At 41.9% G+C, this 16,490-nt stretch overlaps 1 protein-coding gene across 1 annotated transcript in view; it reads right to left on the bottom strand.

The window, feature by feature from the left end:
- adgrl3.1 (adhesion G protein-coupled receptor L3.1) overlaps nucleotides 1-16,490 on the bottom strand; it is a 109,596-nt gene that overhangs the window by 53,662 nt on the left and 39,444 nt on the right. The window contains exon 5 of the mRNA XM_063883597.1: nucleotides 5,415-5,524. Within this exon, the coding sequence (XP_063739667.1) occupies nucleotides 5,415-5,524 (110 nt within the window). The remainder of the gene's footprint in view (nucleotides 1-5,414; nucleotides 5,525-16,490) is intronic.

Here is a 16,490-nt window from a genome sequence, read left to right as displayed (position 1 = left end):
GGACCAAACGCACACACATTTAAACAATACAAAGAGGCACTGTGTGGACACCACAACGGGGATTAATGACACAGAACTACAAGGACTTCGCATCACCTGAGTGTCTTATACAACCTCCCAGACTCAAAGGAAAACATGCAGGGTTCAAGGTTGACAGCGGCTAATAGATTTCAAATGAAAAAGTGTGGCGACAACAAGTACAGCAAATGGCACACAAAATGTCAAACAAATGTCATTCAATTTATACCGCTGCTTGTTGTTTCACCAGATTAGTGGACGCCCCCGTCTGTGACCTCCACTGCAAGATTTTTTTTTGAGGCATCTCTCGTTTTAATGTCCATGACAAGGGTAAGAATTGAAAGTTTTTCACAAATCGCCGTCATTCATCTTTCAGTGAGCAGGATTTAACTGAGTGAATGTAGTGTAGGTGGGTGAGATATTTGTTGAAAGGGTTTCTCAAGGTTAGCTCAAGCGTGCAAGATGGCGTAAAAGACAAGAGATGTTTTGGCATAGAGAGTGCGCAAGAATGCACAAAATGTCATTGTTCCCACGAAAACATCAACACCAGAGTATCATTTGATTAGTGTTATTCATAATTGAATTCTGCAGAGGTGTGGCGTGTTATCTATTCAGTATCTTTGACTGATCATTTGCAAAACCACTTAGACTGCACAATTGAATAGTTATTTATTAAGCTACAAAAGAGTGATTATTTCCAGTAATGCTTTGAGATTATTAGAAAACAATAGCAGCACAATAACACTTACATAAATGCTCTGTCATGAAAGTCGCCTGTCTAATTTCAGATTTTTTTACTTTAATCAAATGAAAAGCTCTGTGCCTTGGATACCTTTTCTGGCTTCTTTGTTACGGCTCTCTCTTTCCATTTCTATTTCTCATAGACATTCGCAGAAGCACTGTTAACCTGACTGTGGTACGGTGTAAAGATAATTAGCATTTTTATTGAAAGCATACGGTTTATTAAAGAGGTATTCGTCTAGGAGGAAAGCGTGTGTGCTCATGAGTGTGTCTAATATGTGCGTTTGTGTGGGACGTGAGCGCGCTCGTGTGCGTGTTCCTGCAGACGAGTGACGACAGCAGCCTCACCACTACTATCTCTGATCTCCAATCAGCTCAGCCGGCTAAACCCAAGGTCATTTGTGGACACAGACAGTTTTCTTCTTCCTCTCTCCATTATTCTCATCGTTTACTCTGTCCTCTCATCCTCACCTGCTGGCTTTCTCTATCGTCCTTTTCACGCTGTGCTTTTCTCCTCGTTCATTCTCTCTGTATTGTCCTCTGTATTGTCCTCTGTATTTCCACCACTTCCCGCCACCCTAAACCCTGTCCACCTCACCGCTGTGTCTTTTATCAGTTAATTCATTCATTCTGTTCCTCGTCTGCTGGCCTCGTCTAACCTATTTCCCTCTATCTCTGTTTCAGCTGTCGCTCCCGCTCTCTTGTACCCTCGCTCACCCTCCGTCTCTTTGGTTCCTTTCCATCTTCCCTCGCTCTCTCTGGGAAACACAAAATTGCCTGTTTACACGAACGCATGCACGCACACACACACACAAACAAGGACACATACAGTATAATGTACATGCACATACGTTAAGACATGCACACACTATTGGACAGAGTCTTGGCATATAGTATGACAACACACACACATGCTCACGAACACACACAGCCCTTCTCATGTTATCATGATGAAGTTATTCCAAGGGTCCAATCTGACAGAAGTCTTTAATTGGCCAGACAAGAAGGTGATTTTATCTTTTAATTAGCTCTCGTACTGAGCCACGTCTATTGTCTAAAATAGACTGCATGGGTATTGCATAACATATCACTGGCTTTTCTGATTAATACACTAAATGTGGTAGTAGGCTAATTGCTTCATAATAACAGTTAGAGAGCCAGGGTCCGCTGCGTGAAGATGAGGACATGGATAGACAAAATCCCAGGAGTCCCAGGCTTTTTTAAAAATGTTTAACTGGTGACAATGAATGAAACTATCTGAATCATTATATATATACATATTTTTCTTCAGCTATTGTGTATTCGTGTAGATTTGATGTATCCATGTGTGAGAGCTGGCTTGAAAAAGTACTTTGTACAGTAGTGTGTTAATGTATGGATATTTATAGTCTGCCTGCAGTGCAATGAGCAAGTATACACAGGTGGCTAATTACTGCCAAAGCTATCTGGCTAGTTTGGCACACGACTGCCACACACTCATACCACTGAGAGCCAGAGAGAGAAAGCGAGAGAGCACTTGATTTTAGCTTTGGAAAGGAGCCAGAATCCTGCAGTGCAGGGAGGAGAGATGATGAGCTTGGAAGGTAGAGCAAGCCAAAAATCCTCAAGAAGACAAACAAGGAGGAGAGGTGGAGGGGCAAAACTTCCCAGAAAATGGAACCGTGCATAATTTAATTACCTGTTTTACAACCCACTTTGATATTTGTTTACAATATCTATGCGGTGGGAAACATAACCGCTCTACTTCAACACCAGTGCTGGGGAAAAGTTCCTTTACAGCGTGAAGCGGTGTCTCTTTGAGGCTCAGCTCACTTTCTTTCCGTGCAATCAGTTTCTGATTAGCAACACCTGGCCTCCGGGGTGATGGCTCTGGGTCATGTGTTTACACTCAACAGGCAGCACTAGCAGTGTGTTTAAAGTCAAGGGACGTTGACTTGAGTTATGGGTGTCCCCTTGATGTCGCATCCATTTAAGTGTGCTAATGCCAACCCTGCCTCCTAATGTAAATATGATGATTTGTTAAAGTTGTTGACTGTTTTAGGGATGCGACAGTTTGAGTACACTCTCGTATATTTCAGAAAACAAGCCTCGTTTATTGATCTGTCGTGATTTATGGCAACATTTTGGAGATATATCACCGCTTAATGACTTACAAAATGTATCTTTCACAACAAAGCAGCTGACAGCATTGATTTGCTATTTCACGCACGCCAGCTTGATCACAGACGAAAGCTTCAGCGTCTGCGGCCTAAATATCTGCAAGCAAAGTATCTCAGTTCTAACATTCGGACACGATCACGCCCCTTAAAAGAAATTGATTCCATAAATATTTTAAGGATGCAATATGAGGGCTCTGTGAGGGGGTCGGGCAACAAAAAAGCATTATGTATTCTCAGACGTATGAAAGTGTAAAGTCATTGTGTCCAAGCACTAGTTCACCTTTTCATACATCATATTTTACTCTGCAATGTTTCTTTTGGCTAAACACACCCTCAGGACCCAGGTAGTGTATCAGAGCGCTACCTGATCCAGCATGAACACTTAGTCAGTACACGAAAACTGCTAATGTACTGTTAAAAGCTCTCTCTATCTGTCTCTCTCTCTCTCTCTACAATGCTCAATTTTTCTCTCTATTCTTTCCTCCAACAATCTATCTCTCTCTCTCTCTCTCTCTCTCTCTCTCTGTCCCTCCCTCTGTTAGCTGAGCTCTCTAATGACTTTGGTTTCAGATGCTGTCTATTTTTGCTGGGGGAAACGTTACCCTGACGGACTCGTTGTTTATCAGATCAGCATGCAACTCATCTTCCTTTGCACTCAGTTGTTCCTAAGATACTGTTTTTTTCCAGTGATTAATCTATGACATACGGTTGCGCTGTATTTTCAAGCAAGCGTGCCGTTAAAACAAGGATGAAGACAGAATGTGCAGACAAGTTTTAAATGAATGGGTGAAACGAGTTAAAAACACACACTGACACACACCCTGTTTTGATGCTTGTGATGTGTGTGGCGTGCAAGTGTGTGCACGCACTCAGAGGGGCATTAAGCAGGTATCAGGTTGTGTTTCCATCTACTCCAGAGAGGGCTCTGATAGTCCTATTATTTAATCTGTTGGTCATTCTAGACGCCAGGCAAGAGCCGTTTAGCCAGACATAATTGAATGCTTCAGTGTGGGAGATCACCTTGGCCGTCTATATGGACCGTGGTGCCAAGGCTTTACACTCAGACAATGGGAGGTAAAGATTCAAAATAAGTATCTCTGATTTCTGAAATTACGCCGAAAAAACTACAGTTCAAAACATTAGTTCCAAACTGACAGACAGATTTCTTATTGAAGGAAGACAGAAACAGTTGAATATTTGGACCGAAAACTTTCCTTTTACACATGAAACTTTTTTTTTGCTTAAGGAGAAGCCTGCTTACTTACTTGTTTGTATACTTTTGAAGAACTTACTGTACAATACCTTAACTTAAACAGGACAGTTTACCCATAACAAGATTTCTATTTCCATTTCTTGAAAGGCTCAGTCCACTTTTCCACCTGCTCTTTTTTTTTTGCAAAAGTAAGATAACACAGAATACTAAATAGATTTTTGATATAAACTTTACATCTGTCTTCCATCTTTGTGTGTTTAGGACCTATTCGGCAGGTTATTTTTTAATTAACAGAATGTCACCAATAAGATGTGCAGAACTTCACTTGTACACAGAAATAGAAACAAATTGACACCCACGCTGCCTCTTGCACCATGTCTCCGTGAGCTTTACAAAGAATGCTATGTACAATGTAATAGCAGTAGTAGTATTCAGTTCAACCATGTTTCACAACAACATATTACTGAGTGGAAAGTAAATGTGGATTCTGCCAATGAAGCGCAGCACGTCTATGATTGCATTGAGGAAGTTGGTTGTCGAACTTGTTTATTTCCGACTAAATTCACTGTCTGTCCTTTTGTTAGTAATGTGTCCTCTTTCATAGCATTTTTAATTGAAACATTGTTTTGGCATAAAGCATTATTAATTTCACAGTGTGAACAAAACAAATTCAAAATGCGTTTTGTGAAAGAAAAGTAGTGGGAGCGACGGCAGGGGAATCACTTTAGAGTTTTTCTTTTACATAAAACAGACACTGAAGTAGCATTCTGGATTTGCCTTTGGACACATCTTCTAAGCTGGAATACAGTTTTAAAACATCAAAAACAAAAGGATGTCTTTACTCCAAAAAGACCATGAACCCTCATGCATGTATTATGCAATGAGCTGTAACCTACATTTAGGGGAAAAGTTTGACGGTAAAAAACAAAAAAAAAGCGTTCACAGTTGTTGGTATATTTAGCGACCCTGTCCCAGGAATGTTTCACTCCAGTGAATACGACCTCCCAGTCTGTTATCACATGGTCAGAGGTCAAATCGCCATCTGCCATCACTGGAGCCGATCCTCCTTTCTCTTCCTTCCTTTCTTGGAATTTCCAAGGGAGCAGTGCCATCATAGTTCCCCATATAAAGTTTCTGTGGTTTTATCTGAATGATTGTAGAACACTGCAGTCTTCATCAATCAAATTTTAGAAAATGGCAAACGTATGTTGAGATCTTAAAATGACATCATTTAAAATACTCTAATAAGGCATGTGTAATCATTTTACAAAATGGGTACTTACTGTATGGGACACACTCATATTGGACCTCCAGATATTTGTACGTGCCAGGGCAGGGGTCAGGGAAAACGTCAGGCCCAGCCACCACCGCACACTGGGTTCGGTTGTTGCATCTACATAGGAAAGAGTCGGAAAGGTTAGTGGAAACATTCAGATATTCTCACAAACCCTCAGTAACAGATCTATCTTTTGAATTCCCAAGCACTCTTTAATACGGACAGATTTTTGTCCAGCAGTGGCCCAGTCAGTAGGGGCTTGGACTGGGAATCGTGGGGTCGCCGGTTCAAGTCCCCGAAAAGACTTGAAATATGGAAAGTGGACTGCTACTTGGAGAGGTCCCACTTCACCTCCTAGGCCCTGCTGTGGTGCCCTTGAGCAAGACACCAGAGACCTCCAATTCCCCCTCCCCATTGCTCCCCAGGCGCTGCACAATAGCTGCCCCCTGCTCCTAGTACTAGGATGGGTTAAATACAGAGAACCAATTTCACTGTGTGTGCTCTGCTGTGTGCATGTATGTGACTAATAAAGAGGGTTTCATCCTCCGATTCTATCTATCTATTTTATATTATGTATATTGAGATGTATTTGTATCCTCTCATAGTCTACTACATTCACCCTGTCACTGAAGGGTCATCTGAGTTTAAGGACCCTTTAGATTGAAAAGAGGGCAGACAATGTGTCCTTACTTGTACACCTGGGGTCAACATTACACTAATGGAATCATTGAGTGCACTCGTACACAAGGTGGTCCAATATGGCTACTGAAGAGTTGTTACACAAGGACACTTCTGATGTGAGTGTGTGTTTTGTGCTTGTGCAGCACTGAGAACAGTAACCTATGGCTTTAAGAGTATTTTGCCCCAGACTCCAGATAATTAATTTTAATTATCAGGGGGGCCTTTTCCTCTGACTCACAAAAAGTAAGTATTCCTCACTCTTATTAAAACTGGCTGTGAGACAGAACACTGTATTTATTATCCACCTGTGAGTGTTGCGTTTTCATGAATGCAAGCGTCTATAAAAATGAAATCTTGACATTTATGTTTCAAGTGTTTGTAATTAAACATGTTAAGGTCAATCCTTTCAACCAAAGATGATTTGTTGAGGCTTGGTTGAATTCCACATTTGATCATGATAGATTGAAGTGATAACATAAAATGCAGCCTCACACTGATGATCCACGTTATATCCATGGTGCTTCCAGGTTTCAATACATCATTGTAATAAAGTGAAATGAGGAATATACCGTCTTTGAGACTACCCATGAGGAAAAAGGCCTATTTTTGAAAGTTAGGTTTCTCTTCTCATATGAACATTTTCTTTCAATTAGTACAACTGTTCTGTCTCTCCCTCTTTCCCTCTCTTCACACCTGTCAAACAGGCGACATTCGCATTAAAAAAACATTCAGATTCTCCCATTGAGATATTTTTTAATGAGCATGCCAAACCCCTCAAGTCTCTTTTCTTACAGTATCATTCAACAATTTGCATAATGAAATATGCATGAGAGCTAATTTAATTTGTGGTTCAATATTCACTTATAACATAGAGAACCAATGTACGCAACTCACCCACTTACTGAGACGTATAATGATTTGTATTGCTGACCAGTGGGACTATGTTCAGGTGTGGGGTTATTGAAGTTTAAAAACTGTATGTGTCTTTCATATTCTAATACCAATACCCGTCAGTCTCCACTCCTCTCCCTCCCTTTTTTTTCTCGCTTCTGTGCTTTTTAATTTCTTGCCCTGGTGCCTTCATCATCAGTCACCTGTCATCAGTGCAAGTTGTGGACTCAGGGGGACACAAACTGACACGCCGCCACAACTTTGCCTGCAACAGCGGCCAATGGACACGACTTCATGGCCCACAGTGGTGAATCAGAGTGCAAAACCCTATTTTATGACCTCACATATTCGCTGTGGCAAAAAAAAAAAAAAAAACTTTATTTATGATGTCACCCCAATAGGAGATAAAAACAAGGGATTAGAGTGTAATACTCCACTTAAAAGTTACTCAAACACAGGGCTGCCATGGGCATACGCATAGGAATAATTATTTCCTCACACAACTTAGCGGGGAAGAATTCTGAACAGTGTTGGGCTTAAAACATTCCTCATTGCTTAAAAATAAGGAGAAGAAATCTATCTGACACACAATGATGCTAGTGAACTGGTCAGTGAAACCACACAACATTTGAAAGGCATTGCATGAGGCTAAACAAAGCAGAAGTAAGTGAAAAGGAATAAACCTCAAAGCAGGGAACCAGCATTTTATTATGTAGAAAAGTTGTGTTCAAAAGAATGAAAATGTAGGTTGACATGAGTCTGTGTTTATTTATAATATTCTACTCCATGTTTCAGAGGAAAAAAAAAACACATTTCTTGGGGACTTTCACGACTGAGTCAGTACGGAAGTTTATTGACTGTTTTCTTAGATAGAGGGAATTTGACATAATCTCTTGCACGCTCTATCTCCCCGCCATCACTACCTCTTTATCTGTCTATTTTAGTCTGCACTGCCTTCCTTTTTTCTTCACCCCACACTTTCTAAGCCAAGATAATAAACCAATTTCTTTCTCAGCTTTTGTCTTCATCCTTCCCGCCAAGAAATGATTCCTCTCTGTTCCTCATTCTTTGTCTCTCATTCCTACTGTCTGTTTTTTCTCCTGTCTGTTTATCTGTCTTGAACCCACTTAGCGGCAGTTTCCCAAGTCACACCCAGATATATGTGGTAGGCCTTTTATTGCTTGCTTCTTTCTCTGTCTGTCCCCTCTCCCTTCTTAATATCTTTCTCATTCCTGCCTCCCTCAGGGCGTCATCTCCAGCCTCCCTCTGTTTCTCCCCAGATCCCTCCATCCTTAGTAAAGCCTGTGTTGACGTCACCATTCTGTCTGAGCCACTAGTCTGAGTCAGATCCAAAAAAGACTCCCTTATGTCCCCAATACCTCCATATTCTTGTTTTTTTTCCCTCCGTCTCTCTCTGTTACAATCATTTCCTCTCTGCCAATGTGTTTATCCAGTTGCCTGACAAAACATAAAAACATCAGCAAAAATGCACGTCCTCTCTGCAGTTCGACAAATGATGAATGTATGCAGAACATGCACATAATCCCCTACGCTCACCTTTGTAACCTTTTTTTTTTCTTTTTTAATTTTTTAAATATGGTTTACTTGGTGTTGGCTGAAAATGTTCTTTTTTCAAAATTAGCATGACCACTTCAAAACAAAGCAGTGGCCTGGAGACCGCCTTGCCTGCTGGCTTTCTTCCCTGCAACGTGCAACACGCACACAGACACACACACAAACAAACTATTCACTAACAAAGCCGAGCGGTGGCAGGCAGGGAAAGAGAAAGCTGCGATGCTGCAGTGGGTGCTGCTGTTGTTATTTTCTCTGATGTTTTTCACTTTGTTTGGCAGACCTCCCTTCACTCCGTCTCTGCCTCTATCCCTCATATAAACATTACTGACTGACTGATGATTTGATGAGGCTGGCTGCTGGAGTGTGTGTGGGTTTGTGTGCGCATATGTGCTAGCACATGCATGTGTCTGCCAGAAAGATGTGAAATTGAATAAATATTTGCAAGTGTGTGTGAGTCTGTGTTTCCGGCTGCATGTGTGTATGTGCTCCAGAGCAGATGTGTTGAAGAACTATATAATTACAGAGCAAGTGAAAGCTGAGAACTAATCCTCATAAGTTGAAAGAGGTGTCTGAGATTGAGTGACGCACAAAGCCTCAGCACAGACTTCTGTAATCATCATTTGAATAGAGTCAAAGCTCCGCAACAGCGTCTAAGTCAGAGTAACATGCTTTACACATACAAACTTTCTGGAACGGTATCTGAATATCAAATTATATCAGGGCGCTGTCACATTATAGAAGCTCACTCTTGAAGCAGTGCAAGCGTCAGGAGTGTGTGAATGTTGATTTTTAACCATAATATTGCGTATTCGCTGGGTAAATGGCCTATATTTCCAGTATATCTTAATATTAATTATAACCCGAGTTTCCGCATTTTTCACAGGCATTCTGTAACAGCCTGTCCAGTGTCATTGTAAGGTGTACGCACTAGTGTTTATACTGTATAATGCCCTTATATTTTCCACGTTGGAACAACTTTTTGCTCGGATATATATCATTTCTACTCGTTATTCTTCCTGCATTACTCATTGTTGTTTGCCTTGTCTTTACAATTTGGAGCTTTCTTTTGAGAGTTGTGCAGTGGGACAAACATACAGTGTTTACTAATGAAGTGTATAATTGATCATATCATTGAGCTTGGGTTGTTGCAGGAAACAGATTGGAATTGTTTTGGTTTTGTTGCTGTTGACAGTTGAACTACATAAACCAAGAACAAGGCAGATTATGGGAGAAATGGTTTAACACAGTTTGACTCTATCTGAAAATAAAATATGAAGGGTGGATAGATAAAGGATTTGATACATACATAGAGATATTCCAGCCTGATGTCAAATACCGTGAAACGTCTCTGAGTCACGCCTTTCAACCACGGGTAAACATTCTGCTTCACCATACAACATAACAGGCTGTCTACAGCGTCATTATTGTGAATGGAGCTGCTAGTAGCAAAATATTACAAGTAAAGATACGATATGCGTTTGCCTTTTGAACACTCATTTTCCTTTTATCAAGATTAATTTATGTTCTTTCTCACTGCTGTCTTACGTGTAACGACCTTGTGATACAAATTTTTATATTTAAATAACTTAAATCATACATTTCCAGTATTCTGTAATGTTATTTAACGTTGCTGCCATTTGATAGGAAGTTAGAAATACCTGGTTAACATTTGGTTCCACAAACAATCATATTAATTATTGTCATTTGACGAGAGTTATGATAATATTATAAATTGCACTGTGCCAGCAGACCAAATTATCCATACAAATAAAAAAAATGCAATACTGTAAAAATAAAAACAAATAATCACATGATGTAGTGATTATTAAGCTTGTAACACATTCTGGAAAAAAATACAATTCAAATCCCCAAACTGGGAACAATTAAGCCGAGGGAATGAGCAGTTGGAAAAGCATAAAATAAAAGACAGTTTGTGAAAATAACCCAAGGAAGGAGGAGAGATGATTTCACCGGGCTCTTTATGTCCTGCGGGAGTTCAGGAAACCCATTTGACAGCAGACAGAGCATAGTTACTGTATCTCGCTACAGGATAGAAAGCCGTTAGGCCGGCCATACACACTCCTCTAGTCCCCCGCCCCCACACACACACACACACACACACACACACACACACACACACACACACACACACACACACACACACACACACACACACACACACACACACATACCACATATGAGATTCCACTGCTACTGGCCTCGTTTCTGCTTTATTAGCTCCCTGATGTGGTTATATACACACATATACAGTAGGGCTACTTGGGGATGGACACATGGAGTGATGGAAACAGTGGAAGGATGCAGAGGAACTAGGATGTAGTAAGTAATTGAAGAGTGATGCAGGGATTGTGATTGACAGAGGTAAAGGAAAAGGAAGAAAAAAACATGTCTGTGTGCATTTGTGTAGGAAGGTCTCTGTATAGGTCTACCATGGGGTATAGAGAAGCAGACGCATCACATTCTGTGCCAACACCACCACACCAGGCTTACTAAGAAATGACAGATCTATCTCCCCTATTTCTTCCACACATATACACACCAGCAAACACATATACAGTACATACACAACAACACTACATACTCCTCTGCGGTCCCTGAATAAGTTTCTGTCAGCTCTGGAGCAGCCTGTCAGACAAGCCACAGGTAAAATAATGTTGTTTTCCCTACTGGGAAAAGCTTTGAAATGTGTCACATTATTAATATCATGCTGTAGGATGTCATTCTCTCCTATTTTCTCTCTTTCTGTCCAAATATGTCAAGTGTCATTATTTTTCATATCGCATGACATCTATATATATAAGTCCATACCATTTATACTGCATAAATACTTACAGTATTTACTTCTGTTAATCTATTTGCGCCTCCCTGCATACTTGTATTCTCATGCTAGGTGAGAATTACTGTCAAGGAACAGAAACTGTGACACATCTCGGTTCAGCCTTTAAGGTTGACATATTTCGTAGATGACGTTTAATCATATTAAAAAGAATAATATTGTACAGTACACTATCTTTTAGGTTACTGAACTGTTTAACAAGTAATACGTGATTATTTATTAACATAATATGTATTATCATCAACAGAGGTACACATAATGCACACACAAACACATTATTGCCTCTTTCTTGCAGGAAGGCTCACGGCCAAGTACAGCTTTTTAAGCTCCGCCATCTCTCCTCTCCTCTCCTCCCTTATTCCACTGGTAACCATGGCAACTTCCACGTCGTCCGATTCCAGGACACACTCCCTATCTTTCTGTCTGCCTTACATCTGTGTATGTGTGTGTGTATTGCTCTACGTGACACCTTATTCTCCACAGTTTAATCCAAGATCCCACCTGCCTGCACAAACTCTAAATCCTCCTAAAGGCTAAAAGACGAGTAGCATTTCAGACAGCTGGGCTGTCGCTCTTGGTTGGTGAAACGCAAACAAGCGTGTAAGACACCATCGACGCCAAGACGACAGTGCAACGCCACACAGAGACACTGTCTTGTAGGATTTAGTCACCCTCACCTCATGATGCACAAAAAATGCATGCTGTTGCGAATATGCATTTTAGGCTGGGGTAGGAGGGCTAGTCGTTGTGTCCTGGTTTAGTTTTGCGCTTCAATGTTAAAGTAGCAAGTCAGTCAGGAAGAGCCAGTCACTGTCTTCATGTCAGGGTGTCTGAGGCATGAATTCCCATGCTAGTTTCTGGATGTGTCAGACTTTGTGTGTGTATGTAGGAGAGAGAGAAGTGTGTGTGTGTGTGTGTGTGTGTGTGTGTGTGTGTGTGTGTGTGTGTGTGTGTGTGTGTGTGTGTGTGTGTGTGTGTGTGTGTGTGTGTGTGTGTGTGTGTGTGTGTGTGTGTGTGTGTGTGTGTGTGTGTGTGTGTGTGTGTGTGTGTGTGTGTGTGTGTGTGTGTGTGTGTGTGTGTATGTGTATGTAGGAGAGAGAGAAAAGTGTGTGTGTATGTGTGTGTGGTGTCTAGACCATTCTCAAACTATTCTCAGGCAGCCATGTCGCTTAGGTGCTCGGTGAAGCATGATAACTAAGGTTAGCAGAGCTGTGGCGACAGGAGAAAAGGGTCAGACGGTGGAGACTCTGACATGTGGAAATACAGAGGTTTTGGGTGAGCAGCACAGCTGTCAGTCAGGGTGAATATATATTGGTGTGTGAGTGGGTGGATAGAGAAAGCAGCTATGTGTAAGGGACAATAATATTATATAATGATGAGCTTACAATGAAACAATTGTGTTCATTGCTGCCACATGTCTGAAGGCGAATTTGTGCATGTGTGTTTCAGGACTGACTGTGTGCCAGAATCTGTCCATCTTTAAGTGTATCTCTACTTTTAAGTTTTCTCTCGTGTGTGTTTGTGTGGTTTCATATGCATGTATGTGTGTGGGCCCTAATTACCGCACTGAGCAAGGGTGACAGTTGGGCCCCTAGGGTGCTGTAGGGCATCTCCTGTAACTGCGGTGACTATATGAGGGTGGCTGGCAGCATGCATACACACACACACACACACACACACACACACACACACACACACACACACACACACACACACACACACACACACACACACACACACACAGTAAGTAGGACATTTCCAGATATGACCTCATTTCAGTGGCAAGCGGGGTAGTTAACTGAAAAAAAAAGAGAGAAGAGACTGAAACAAGAAAAGTCAGAGGAAGATATAATTCCGAGATATAATTGTAAATATCCTGCTGGGTCCACCTCTGTAAGGCAACACACACACACACACACACACACACACACACACACACACACACACACACACACACACAGTAGTCACAGCCGTCACAGCCTCATTTGTGACAGCTGAGTGCAACATTTCCATTTAGCAGATAATATTGTTTTTGTACTTAAAGTCACTGGGCTGGAATAATGATCAAAGATGTAAGATGGATGTTGGGGTGTGGAGCAATCATTTATCTGTGTGTCTGTCATCTTCTGTTTTTCCTTTCTCTCCTTCATCAGTGTTTACAGAGATAGATTACGCTCAAATGGAGAAGACAGATGAAGTACAGGTATGCCTGATTTTAAAGGAAAACAAACCAAACAAAGTGTCAGACTGTATGACATAGTTCACTGGTTACGAAGTCTTGGACTGCAGCACATGGCTACCACTAGATCGCAGTCCGTGAAGTGGTTTTCTATAATTCAGAGTCAAAGGAAAATTACCCTCAGATGTTTCTTTACAGTCTCCCGCGTGAAAGGTTCAAACGTACGGGTGCAGGCTCTCTACCACACACACACACACACACACACACACACACACACACACACACACACACACACATACACATACACATACACACACACACACACACACACACACACACACACACACACACACACACACACACACACACACACAGTTATACACACAAATGGTTCACACACTGGCACACTAGCCTAGTGCTTTGAAGGCTGAGACTCTGTTCCAAAGAGACAGGCTGCCAGAAGAAGTTGACCGAGCTAAGGAACTGATGAGCAACTCTCTCAATTTCTCTCCGAGTGTGTGTCTATGCATGTGTGCAATTGTGTGAGCATGCATGCATGAGCAAGTATGCCTGTTTATGAATCCATGCATGTGTAATCATTGATGTGTGCACAAAGGGCTGGTGCATAGATGTGTGTTTACAGGGATCGTGCACCTTGGTAACCTGGAGCCGCTAAAGGCTTGGGTTTAATCTAGAGATGGATGTCTCTGTGGCCTAGCTCTAATGTCATTTCTCTTAATGGGGTAAATATATAGAATGCATAGTGTAAAATATAGGCAATATGCTGCACCCAATAAGCCCCTGCATTTTAGCCGCTACCATAACTTTCCCCCTGAGAGGGGAAAAGAAAAACAGTGAATTGAAAAACAGGAAAGGGCGATGAAAACTAAAACAGATGGTGAGGAAGAAGAGAAAGTGACAAAGAATGTGAGAAGTGGGGGTGAGAAGCAATTTGAGGGAATGAGAAAAAGGGGGAAAAAACTGGAGTGACAAAAATGGAGAGATACCAAGGGAGTCACAGAAACCAAACATGGTGTCATTCAACACTTCCAAAAGCAAGGGAGGGAAACAGAGTGGAGGAAAAGGGGGACGACTCCCCTACTCTTGTCTTTTTTGCCAAAGTGGTTTTCCCCTTGTACTGAGGGACTACTTCAAGAGAGATTGGAAGGAAGACAAAGGGGGGAGTAATAGACATAGAGAAAGGGACAAGGGCTAACAAGGGGACAAGATGGGAGAGGCTGTTTAAAAAACAGTTGGGGGGGGTTACGTAAATTTCTACCATGGTAGACTAGTTGATAGAGGTAGTGAAACAGAGTGCGTGTGCACGGTCTACACATTCTTCAGTGTCCGCACTTCCAGCCTCAAGTGGCAGAATGCATGTGTGAGATGGAGAGATGGAACGAGAGAGTGCGCTGAAAGGTATTCGGTCCATGAAGCACTCAAGTATCAGTAAGGGACAAGGAGTGCATTGTGAAGCATCTCCGTAGGAGCCATCAAGTCACTTTTATGTCAATAGATGGCTTTAACTTGCAGGCATTCCACCATGTTGGCTCTCAGCTCTCTCCCTGTGCAGAATTGAACAACCTGAACCTTCCGATGCCTCCGTTAGCCTGAAATAACACTCCCCCGTGACACTTTAATGTATACTCAACCCAACCAAATCCACGCTGTAGCCAGCTCAGCCTCTTTTTGAAAAATAACAATGAAATTGATCCCAAACTTTAACGAAAGCACATATAGAGTTCACAAGAGGCGACTCAAGACAATTCAGTGAGCCTAATAAAACAAGGAGATTAATAACTAAATATATTCATGATAAACTTACATACAAGAAAGGGAGGGACATACCTTAAAGCTGAATTGCTCAGTAGCCATTTTAAAATTGAGGCATTTCAGGTTGAAACACGATAAAACAGAGTGAATCATTGAACTGAGGCCAGTGTATCGCTAAAACAGATTAAGCGTAACTTTCATGGCCAGGGCTTCGTTTCCCCTTCAACCCAGTGTATCCCAATGGGGAGATAATCTAGGTAATGCAGCGATATCAGGTCCTCTCTAGGTTGCCTGAGAAGCCTTGTGAGACCCTCTGGAGATATGAGGCTTTGATATCAAGACCAATTATGTGGTATGGGGACACACACACACACACACACACACACACACACACACACACACACACACACACACACACACACACACACACACACACACACACACACACACACACACACACACACACCCTGGCCTTGGAGAGTGGTAGAGAGGAAAACAAAGAGAGAATGTGATACTGAGGAAACACTGGGCAGGCGGAACATGCTCTGATTTTATCAGCCAGTCGAGCTGGACTTGAAAACCAGAGACTATACAGACATAGAGGGAATGAGAGAGTGGAAACCAGACAGGCTGAAACAGACTGAAGAAGAGGGGGTGTTAGTATGGGAAAGAGCTAAAAAAAAATTCAGTCGAACACAGAAACCCACTGCAATGTGTGGAAAAAACCCAATACATCCTACAACTCGACCATAGGCTACAATACGCAGCATACTGCATGAGCATGTCTTTACTGAACTGTATGCATCGATACACAAAAAGACTCTTGCAACAAACACACACTGACAATATGTGATAAACAGTTGTTTCCGGTCTGAGTCACCTCCACAGAGGATCCTTCAAGATTACGTTTGGCCTCTGGCTCTGCTAATTGGAGCTTAAAGTCTGGTGTAGCCTCTGGGCAGTGTATGCTGCGTGTGGCACATGCTGTGTGTATCTGCATGTGTGTGGCTGCGCATGTGTATAAATTATGTATGGCAAGGGCTGCAGGAGAGTGGCCACACAAGCAGCTGCCAGAGCGAGTGGAGAGCCCGAGCCAGGCCAAAGCAATTGCAATCAGAGCAGCGCCA

Source organism: Eleginops maclovinus, chromosome 5, assembly GCF_036324505.1.
Source record: "Eleginops maclovinus isolate JMC-PN-2008 ecotype Puerto Natales chromosome 5, JC_Emac_rtc_rv5, whole genome shotgun sequence".
NCBI classification, from domain to species: domain Eukaryota; kingdom Metazoa; phylum Chordata; class Actinopteri; order Perciformes; family Eleginopidae; genus Eleginops; species Eleginops maclovinus.
Note: the sequence above shows the minus strand (reverse complement) of the source record. Positions and strands in the feature narration are given on the sequence as shown.